Source organism: Myotis myotis, unplaced genomic scaffold (genome assembly GCF_014108235.1).
Source record: "Myotis myotis isolate mMyoMyo1 unplaced genomic scaffold, mMyoMyo1.p scaffold_m19_p_9, whole genome shotgun sequence".
Taxonomy (NCBI): domain Eukaryota; kingdom Metazoa; phylum Chordata; class Mammalia; order Chiroptera; family Vespertilionidae; genus Myotis; species Myotis myotis.
The window spans coordinates 74,817,403-74,828,291 of record NW_023416401.1 but is presented as its reverse complement, the minus strand read 5'-3'; the positions used below and the strand labels follow the sequence as shown (position 1 = coordinate 74,828,291).

The window sequence follows — 10,889 nt, the reverse complement described above, 5'->3', positions numbered from 1 at the left end:
AAGACAAAAGATCCAGATCCTGATGAAAACATACCTCAAAGCATAGAAGGGAATTTCTTACAATTGCTTCATTCTGTGGAACAAGTTGATGAGAAACAGGAGTGCAATAAACAAAGCAAGACGATAAAAAGCAGAATGAGATGAAGAGAGAGAAAGAGAGAGAGAGAGTTTGAGATTGCAGACCTAAAGATAGACTTTGAGGTCTAAAACAACATCCATTGCAGGACTAATGAATAAAATTAGAACTATCAAGGAAAACAGTAGATGCCATTGAAATCAAATTACTGAAAGTTAATGTCTGGATAATCTCATTGCACACAAATGAAAGGATCAAGATATTAAAGCAATCAGAAGCTAAAAGATAAAGAAGCAAAGACAATGTGTATAAGGATAATTGGTGACCCCAAAGTAGATAGTCAACAAATGAAACAGAAATTGAAATATAAAAAACAGGAATTTTCATGAAATGAAAAATAAACAAAAGAACCGAGTCTGCAGATTGGAAGAATGAATTGTGTTCCAGGAAAATTTAGAGTACAGAATGTTCAATACTGATATCTATCCTAACTAAACAATTGGGTTTCAAGTGTAAAGGCACCATTTTCCAAAGATCCAGGCAGAAAACCAAAGGATCTGCCATGGACTGAGAGTCGGACTAGCTTCATATTTCCTTAGAGCAGCATGCACTTTCTGCAGACAATAGAGCCCTGCCTCAATGTTCCCCGAGAAAGGAAGTGTGACAGGGCATGTGGCCCAGGGATGCAGCTCCCTGGCATTCAGGTGTAAGGGCCAGAGGTACATGGTCTCAGACATGTCCAGACTCCAGTAGTGCTGCTCAGAACCGAAACAGGGATGAAAAATACATGTGTGCAGCGTTGTCAGTCTCTAGTATGTTTCATCATGTCTTACTTAGAAGGATATTTTAGGACATATCTCTTGTAGTGAAGAAACACTTGGTTGAAATTCAAGTGTTTCTTCACTACATATAATTATTCTTCACTACATATAGTTTTTCTTCACTACATATAATTTTTCTAATATGAAATTCAGATAAAATCACATGCATTAAAAAATTAAAAAGCAGCTTTGCTAGAGGATGATTTTCCTTGTTTCAAAAGTCTTCCTGCCTGCCCAGCTTCCTCCTCCCTCCTCACACCCACCCTGGGCATGTGTTCCACGCCCCGAATGTGCCTTTCTTCCTCCTGTTCTGCTGAGGGCTGTAGTCTCGTTTGCAGAAATTAGGTGCACTTTATCCTGGGAGGCATCTGTACAAAAGCCCACTAATTGTGAAACACATAATTCTCCATAGACTGTTCCATAAAGAGATTCTGATATTTAATTCTTGGCTATCCCCTCAACCCCCACCCTCAAATGCACTTAAAATCACTTACTCCCTACAGTGCCAAATAATCAGCAATTATTGAGTGCCTGCTGTGAACCTGGCACAGCTGTATTCACCTAACATAGTGTGAAGAAACATAGTTTCTGGAGCTCTTACTCTAGTGCAGTGGTTCTCAACCTTGGCTGCACATTAGAATCACCTGGGAATCTTTTTAAAATCCTGATTTCTGGGCCTCATCCTCTGGAAATTCTGTTTCTTTGTTATGGGGTGGGGCCACAGCATTAGTAACAAAGAAACAGAATTTCCGGAGGATGAGGCTTAGAAATCAGGATTTTAAAAAGATTCGCAGGTGATTCCAATGTGCAGCCAAGGTTGAAAACCACTGCTCTAGTGGCACAGACACATTGGCAAGGTTTTCCCAGTATTTCTCAAGCTAGATCTAGCTCTCAGGTAAGCTTCTCCAAGAGGGAAAAATAATTTTTTGTTGATAAGTTTTTGTATTGGTTTTCACTTTTTTTTGGGGGGGGGGGGAGCTGTTGAGTTTTGTCAGACACAGTGCTAGTTACAAAGTATGTGGTTGTGACTAAGCGGTTGAATCCCTGCTGGATCTTATTAGCAATGAATATAATGGTTTCCTGGGATGTTCATAGTGAGCTCAGCCCATGTGTGGCTGGCCTTCTTCCCTCCCAGCTGGGCAGCCCTGCCTGCAGCTCACCTGAATCACTGGAATCTGCCAGAAGTGATGCTCCCAGCCCTGGACACATGTTTTAAATTCAGCGGTTGAAGGAAAGCACACTGAACATATTGTTTGCAAATATAATGAACATAATGTTTAAAATAAGCTGATTCTATGTTCTTAGTCAGGCCATGGTTTCCTTTTAATGCAAATATTGGTTGCCAAAAGACTTGTTTCAATACAAAATATGTGCAGCTATACATATTTTATCACCTTCATTGCTTGGAGTTGGGGGAGGGATCACCAGCCCTACTATTTAAATATCCCATCTTATCAAAGAGGTGTTTCATAAATTATGTACACAGTAGATGCCACTCAATAAATATTTTATATGTGATAGATATTTTTGTCTGAAATCACTTTTTCACTTGAGCAATGATTTAAACCCTCATTTTTAGCTTTATGAGGTGACATTTTTATAATACCATGTAGTGAATGCAGCTTGAATGCCATAGAGCTTTAGGGCAGCATTAATCATAAATTCATCTGCCCCCCCCCCTCCCCAATCCTGGGAAACTTTCTCTTAATTCAGGTTTTATCCATTCCGTATATGGATGTGTGTGTGAGTGCATGCTGGTACGTGTTTGTGTTTGAGTGTGTTGGGAATTGATGGGAACAGGTAATGGTTTTGACCTAATGGCTCCGAAGTTATGATTTTCAAAGTCTCTGAGACTTATTTCAGGGAAGGAAAAAGATTGTTTTTCAGTGGTTAAAAAAACGAATATTAAATTAAACTGGGATGTAGTCCAAAACAATTTCTCTAGCGTGAGTGGGAGCTATTAGAGTTTTAAATATTGCCTTTTTTTGGAAGGGGGTATTGTACACTTTTATGCAGAAAGTACATATGTCTCTGGATTTATGAGAACAGTCACTCTTCTCCTGGATGTAGAGGCCTGGAACAGTTCATTACCAGGGGGCTCCCTACCCTGCATGCAGTACTGTCACAGTTCTGAGCTATCAGACCTTCCAATGAGGACTTTGTTTTATGAAATGGAGCCATCTGATTAAATTCTCCATTGTGATATATACTTTTTTAAAAAAATTACATACTTTTAAATTTCTACTTGAATTGCATGGGAAGAAGGGAAAGCAAGAATTCTACAATATCCCAGAGCTAGGAGCAGGGGTTGCTTTATTTAGAGAGCTCATTTCAGCTAAGATTTGCAAGGTCCTTGGTGCAAATCAAGATGACTACAGCTCCGACCTCGAAGCCTGAGGTCTGAGCCCAGGATGTGAGCCTAGCTGATAGGAGTAATTGAAGAACAGTGACACGCTTCATTTCCTTTTCTTGAATCTAAGTTATGCATTGGCCATTTTCTCTGCATCTCCATAATGGTTGTTAAATTAAATTGCATTCTTTCAAGTGGTACTTTCTGTGTGTTTGTTTTTTTTTAACCTTCTTTTTTTGCCACTTCATTCCGTTGCCCTCTTGCATGACTCCAGCTCTGCGTGTGCACCTTTGAGACTCAAATGCCTGCAGATGGGGAGGCCTGAAGGACTTCTCTGTTTCCACCACCCTTCCCCAGAACCTTTTAGGAGCTGCCTTGTCTGCAAAGTTGTGAAGTCTGATTCCTTCGCCTAGAGAATGGCAGATTTTTTACATCGCTTTAATATTTAAATGACATAAAATACATTTAGCCATTCCAGGAACGTAGGGAGTGCCGATTATGTTTTAGGCATTGCTGGATGTTGGCGTTCCAGAGCTGTGCCTTGGTTATGCTGTCTTATTGTTGAGGTGGGGGTGGGGAAGAGATTCACAAGGAGGGTCTTTGATCAGGAGCCTCAGTATGTAGCATGGAAGTTGCTCCCTGTGCACCTACAATCAGAGCACAGTGTCATGATCTTAGATGTGACTCCTCCTGAACTCAGCACAGCCCAGCCTAGCCTCTAGGCTGGAATTTTCACCGTCAATCTTCTGGAATTTGTCTGCTTTCCCTTAGACTTGCCAGAAGCCTGATTTTAGAGGTTTTGGGTTTTTTTGTTTGTTTGTTTGTTTGTTTTATCTTGGTTCAGATGTTAAGACACAGGCCTGCCAGTCTCCTCCCTGAGGGGCTGCCATTGACCCTCCTTCCTGCATTTCTCTGAATTCACTCTAGTTTGAATGGGAGCTATTAGAGTTTAAATATTAATTCATTTGACAAATATTGACTGAGGAGCTACTATGTGCCAGACATAAAATTAGGGACTGGTTTATAGTATTTATATAATACACTTGTATATAACATTATATAGTGATAATTGCTAAGGAGAGAAACAGTTCAGAATAAGGGAGGTTGATGATTACTCTCTTGTATAGGGCAATGGGGGAAGGTGGCTTTTGAGCAGAGACCTGAGGAAGTGAGGGCCTATATATGTATATAGGGAATTCTTCTAAACTAGGGCTGGTGTTTTCCCTTAGACATTTACTAATGTCTGGAGATATTTTTGGTTTTACAACCTTGGGGGAAAGAGTGTGTGTTACTGATATCTAGTGGGTAGAGGCTAGGGATGCTGCTAAACATTCTACAATACACAAAATATCTCTCTATAATGAAAACTCATCTGGTCCACAGTGTCAATCATGCTGAGGTAGAGAATCCCTGCTGTAGGAAAAGAGAAGGCTAGATGATGTGAGATGATGTGAGAAGACAACAGTGACTACAAAAGCAGAAGGAAAAAAGGAAAAGCAGTGGCCAGGCCCTGAAGTGGGGTAAGGCTGGCAAGTTTGAGGACAGCAAGGAGCAGAGGGTGCCTAGAGTGGCATGAGCAAGGGGGAGAGTGGCAGGAGACGAGAGCAGGAGGTTAACAAGGCATGTGATCATATAGTATTTTGTAGAAGGATACAAAGACTTGGGCTGTTATCTCAGTGAAATGGGAGGCTACATAAAGGGTCTTAGCAGAGGAGTGGCCTGCCCTAATATCCCTAATATCCCTCTGGCTGTCAAGTAGAGTATGAAACATGGCTGGGGCTTGAGTGGTATTATCCTTGATCATTGCAATGATACAGGTAAAAGATGCTCTGGTTGGGGCCTGGGAAGAGAGTGGTACAGGTGTCTTGATGCTATCGGATTCTGAAATGTGGATTCTGTTGCCTGCCATAAGGAAAACGAAACTCATGAGACTGGTGCTGGTAAAAGGGAAAGAGGTTTATTCAGGTGCCAGCATCTCAAGAAGATGAGGGACTTTTCCCAGTCCTCAAAAACTAGTCTTAAAATCTCAGTGCAGATGGAGGTTTTTTATAAGGAGGGAGAGGGAACGCAGAACCAAAAGATCAGGGGGAGGAGCTGCAGACATGCAGGCAGTGTCCTTGCTGGTCCCAATATGATTCTCATGGTCAGTGTCCTTGAGTTGGTCATGTGTTTTTGTTTTTGTTTTTAATCAATGAATTCCTGTGTCTGGGCAGTCAGCATTAGCCTGGGCAGGGCCTTGAAGATCAGGCTGCTCCTTGGGTTCACACAGGACATGAAACTGCTGGATTTTGAAGTATACTAAAATAAACTTTTAACATGTAAGCTCTAGTTTTGAGAGAGAAATCAGGTAAGAGTAACAAGCTTGGTTTAGCATTTACTAAGATTAATATGGGTAGCTTTATATAACTATAGCATATCCATTCCATGTTACATTATTGGGGGCATATTTTGATGACAGAGTCAATACCAAGTATGTAGTGTTAAGAGAAAGAAAGGAACAAACTAGAGCCATGATTTGGGTCCAAGTGACTGTAAGGAAGGTTGGCATTCACTGAGAAGGGATAATGTGCAGGTTTGGGAGGCAGGAGGAAACAAGGGTAGGTTTTTCTTTCTTTATTTATAAAATCTTTATTGTTGAAAGTATTACATATGTCCCCCCCACTTTTTCCCCTGATGCCACCAAGAAGAGTGGGTTTTTCAATGCATTAAGTCTGAGTTGCCTATTTGGTATCCTCACAGGTATATTGAGGTAGGCAGGTCTGTTGCATGAGAGGTCTGCCAAGAGATTTAGATGTGAGAGTCATTAGCATGTAGATTGCAGGTAAAGTCAAGAGACAAGAAGAGATCATCAAGGGATGACCATAGATATTACACTTCCAAGGATGAAAGACTCCATGGAGTGGGTTCAGTGGAGAGCAGGAGGGGAGGAATTGAAGAACCACAGTGTAGGGATCTCTTTGTAGGTGATTTTTTCTAAAGGGCAAGAGAGAAATTGGTGGCAGCTGGACAGAGATACAGGGCCAAGGGAAGTGATGGGGGTGGCAGTGGTTGGTGGAATAGCCATAGCAGCTTTGTGAGTACGTGGGAATGATCCATAGATAGGAGAAGATGATGCAGAAGACAGAGGTGTGTGGTGCTGGGGCAACTAATGTACAGGAAAGGCCTCATCTTAGGAACATACACTGGTTATCCATAGTAACTGGAGAGAAGAGCCAGCAAGTTAGGAGACATCTAGATATTAGAGGAAATAAAGGTTTTAAAGAGGGAGAAAGATTCCTTTGTAGTCGGGTATCTATAGAACCTTTCCTAAAGAAGGCAAGATTTCAAATAAGTTATATAGATTCGGCAATAAGTTTAATTCATTTTAATTGAGCTTTTATGTTTCAAGTTTACTTTGCCTATCATATGCCAAGAATGCAACATGATGTTTAAGGTCCATTTTTCCTTACTGTGTTTTTGATGAGAAATAATAAAGTTTAACACTCTAGAGCAGTGGTTGCCAACCGGTGGTCCGCAGACCACTGGTGGTCCCGGAGGTCCGAAAGGTTGGCGACCGCTGCTCTAGAGAATACCTAAAAAAAAAACAAAAAACACCAAAAACCTAAAAAGATGTTCTCTTTCCTCAACGATGTTTTATTTCACTTCTGATTTTAGGAACAAACTCTAGCCCTTAGGAAAGAAGGGATTGGAGTTGTTTTGGATTCCGAGCTGCCCCATTTGATTGGCATTGATGATGACCTTCTGAGTACTGGAATTATCTTATATCACTTGAAGGTAAGACTGCCTGAGTGGAACATTCTAATCTTGTTTTCCTTTACACACTAGCAAGGTTTGTTATAATACTCTGTGTCCCTGAACAGAGCTATTACATTAAAGAATATGCAACAAATCCTTGAGTCCTTTTGGGGATTTCCCACAGTTCATTGGGGTTCTGTGGTATTAGAAGTTCCCATTTTTATGGAGTTCTAAAGCTAAATGTGTAGAATTAGCAAAGGCAGGTAAGGAACAAAAAGTCAGAGAGACTAGGGAAGAAAAGTCACAAGTACTTGGAACCGGGAATGGCTATATGTTTTCTGGGCCATCATTTTAATTTTAAAGGTGTATCTCCTGACCACATTATTGGACCTAGCCCTGAACAGGCTATTCATGTCAAGAGAGCAGAATTTCCACATCCGCGTCAGTGGTTGCCTCTGTACCCTTGACTTTACTAACCTCTCTCTGATCCATGGCTTAAAATGAAAATGGTATTGCACTGTGCTTTGTGGGCTCCCATAAACTTTTAGACGTAAAGAAACCCTCTTCACTGGAGGAGAAACTCTCCAGCAAGGATCAGGAACATCACTGAGATGATTGTCATGGGCAGATTATGATACAGGCCGAGATAGGAGCCTACCCATTGTTGGACAGTAAGCCCCAGGAGTTCTACTGTCATCTTCCCAACAACCTTCAGTGTCGTGAACTCTCATAGCACTGAGGCTGTGGCCTTCCCTGGGATATTGCCATGGCTGCCGTGGCCTTCCCTGGGACATTGCTTATCAGGTCATTAGGGCTTAAATGAAAAATGAAGAAATAGACGCTTCCCATGTCCTTACTAATAAATTTTACTTGTGTATTCTTCCCAGGAAGGTCAGACATATGTTGGTAGAGAAGATGCTTCAACAGAACAAGATATTGGTAAGAATCTTCATTAATTTTCTTTTACCAGTGAGTTTTCTTTTTTAATCCTCAGCCAAGGATTTTAAAAAAATAGATTTGAAACATTGGTGTGAGCAAGAAACATCAGTTGGTTGCCTTCTGTATATACCCTGACCAGGGATTGAACTTTTGGTACATGGGGTGAAGCTCCAATCAATTGCACCCAGCCAGGGTGCTAATGATTTAAAAAATCATTTAATGGAGAACTTTCTTTTGAATGACAGACATGAAGTAATTATAAGAGGGAATCTTTTAAAAATACAGTATAGATAAGCATGTGTATTTCTATAATGTGAAATTCAAATTAATAAAACAGAAGAATTCATTTAGTGAATAAAATGAAACTGAATTCTTTCTCCTCACCCTCCATGTATTCTATACTTTGTCATAGCTTTCAAGAGTATAGTTATTTAAATCACTCTACCCTTGTCACAGTGGGACACTGATTGATGGAAATATGTCAACAGGCACAGGTAAAGGATATAAAGCCCCTTACTGGGAAGGATATAGACACGTACACTGCACAAAGATGATAATGGGAAATAGAATACACACACATGCAGCACACACATACACCGAGGCATGGCTCTCCGGGTTTCCTAGCGATGCTGCCTGAGCAGGGTGAGGACATGCCAGGCTTTACAAGCATAACTTCAGGAAATCATGGCAGTGATGGTGGTGTGTATATGTGTGGGTGGCCAGGTGGGGTCGGCGGGGAAGGATTGTATCTTCGCAGCTGTTTTTAGAATTGCTGGCAATGAACTTGCTTTTCCACCAGTGTAAGCTGTTAATCAAGCCAACCCTAGAAAGTCCTATGTGTATTTACTGTTTGCTGTGAAACTGAGAGAGCTGAAAACCATTTCCCAGAAGTCCTTAGGATCAACACTTTTTGAGTAGAACTAGGCATAAGGTCTCTTCTTCCAATCGTTAAATGATGTGTTGACCTTTGAGGTTGCTTTACATGATGGTGAGTGGTAAGCAGAGAAGTGCAGTTCTGTGGAGAACAATGGGAGATACTTCGCCTGTCCTGAGCGGCTGGTGAAGATCTGTGCCTAAAATCGTGTAGGGTTATTTGACAGGCTTCACATCCATGCCTGCCATTCATTAAACAAGAATAACTCAGGATGGCCATGTGTGATTCGGGAAACCTTAGCTGCCACATGCTCTGCGATGAGAGGTCTGTGAGGTCAAGTTCTCTCAGGGTTGTCACTGGGTGTGGCAGTGTGCATCCCAGTACAGCTCCTGGAGACTTCCTGGGGCCTCCCAAGATCCATTTCATGCCAACTTCACCTTTGATTTCTGCTCCTGGGACATAAGGTCTGTGATGTGTAGGTCACAATAAGTTCTTGAGCTTTGGAGCCCCTGTGTTCCCTCCATTTTACTGTGAACTTTGGTTGACCGATGAAAGTTTATTCGGCATCAAACAGAGTGGCTCAGAGGTGTTCCGTTAAGACAAGTTACTCAGTTATCTTTTTTTCTGAAGATGAAGTAAATAAACATCCCAGAACGTATTTCCTTATACAGGTGATATTCAGACCCTTTAAGGCAGCGGTTCTCAACCTGTGGGTCGCGACCCCTTTGGGGGTCGAACGACCCTTTCACAGGGGTCGCCTAAGACCATCGGAAAACACATATATAATTACATATTGTTTTTGTGATTAATCACTATGCTTTAACTATGTTCAATTTGTAACAATGAAATTGGTGGTCACCACAACATGAGGAACTGTATTAAAGGGTCGCGGCATTAGGAAGGTTGAGAACCACTGCTTTAAGGTAACATTCAAGGGATACGTTCAGTTCTATCAATTCATGCCATGAACTGAAATTCAGCTTCCTCACTAAATATAAATGTTCACTTCACAGGATTTACATGGAAAAGAAAACACTTTTTTCAATATGGAAAAATTAATAAAGGTTGGGAATCATTGTTCTAGATACCAAAGAAAACATTTCTCTGTTTTTCCAACTTAGTTCTTCACGGTCTGGACTTGGAGAGTGAGCACTGTATCTTTGAAAATGCCGGGGGGACGGTGACTCTGATACCCCTAAGTGGGTCTCAGTGCTCTGTGAATGGTGTGCAGATCGTGGAGGCCACACACCTAAATCAAGGTATTTGGGCTTGGGTTTTCAGAGTTTTTTGTATATATTTTTGCTAGAAAACAATGGGGGAACATGTGCATCTTAGAATTATTTACTGATGAGAAGAATATAAAGAGTGAAGGCTGCTTCATTATGCTGTTTTTCTCTCATTTTGTCAAAGGACTTATTTATAATACCATTGTCTTGTTGAATTAAACAGGAACATGTATGTAGTTGTCTTAGAAGTTACTGCTGTAGTAGAAATATGACTTAACAGGTTGTTTTAAGTTAAAAATTACCTTAACACAATGGCTTCTTTTAATAATTTTATTACCTTATTTATATTTTTAAATGAAAAATTATAACATAAAGGATCTGGTATCATATCTTTTTCCCCCCTTTGAAATAATTTCAAGTATTATAGAAAAGTTTTGAGAATAGTACAAAGAACTTTTTATTTTAGAAGCACTTGAAAATAAATTGCTAATAAGCTGTCCCATTACCCCTGAACATCAGTACATATCTCCTTTAAACAATGACATCTTATATGTAACTACAGTCCAGCCGTTCACAGGAAACTGACACTGAGATATTTCTACCATCTGGTTCTCAGCCCTCCTTTGCCATCTGCCCCCCCAATGTCCATTATGGGTCCACTATCAGTCCCGCATCCAGTTACATTTGGCTGCCATGTCTTTCCAGCTTCTTTGTTCCAGAAGATATCCTTTGTCTTTTCTTGACTTTTATGACTTTGACAGTTTTAAAAACTGCACATCAGATATGTTATAGAATGTTCCACCCCATAAATGCAATATTTATCTGATGCTTTCTCATGACTAATATCATGCATTTTGACAGGAATATC

At 40.7% G+C, this 10,889-nt stretch overlaps 1 protein-coding gene across 10 annotated transcripts in view; it reads left to right on the top strand.

Moving 5' to 3' along the window:
* KIF16B (kinesin family member 16B) overlaps nucleotides 1–10,889 on the top strand; it is a 278,501-nt gene that overhangs the window by 132,890 nt on the left and 134,722 nt on the right. For 9 of the 10 annotated variants that reach the window (XM_036321857.1, XM_036321856.1, XM_036321854.1 and 6 more), the window contains 3 exons: nucleotides 6,902–7,021; nucleotides 7,870–7,921; nucleotides 9,917–10,054. In XM_036321857.1, coding sequence (XP_036177750.1) covers nucleotides 6,902–7,021; nucleotides 7,870–7,921; nucleotides 9,917–10,054 — 310 coding nt within the window. Of the gene's footprint in view, nucleotides 1–6,901; nucleotides 7,022–7,869; nucleotides 7,922–9,916; nucleotides 10,055–10,889 lie in introns of those variants that run through there. The other variant, XM_036321855.1, reaches the window with a different exon arrangement.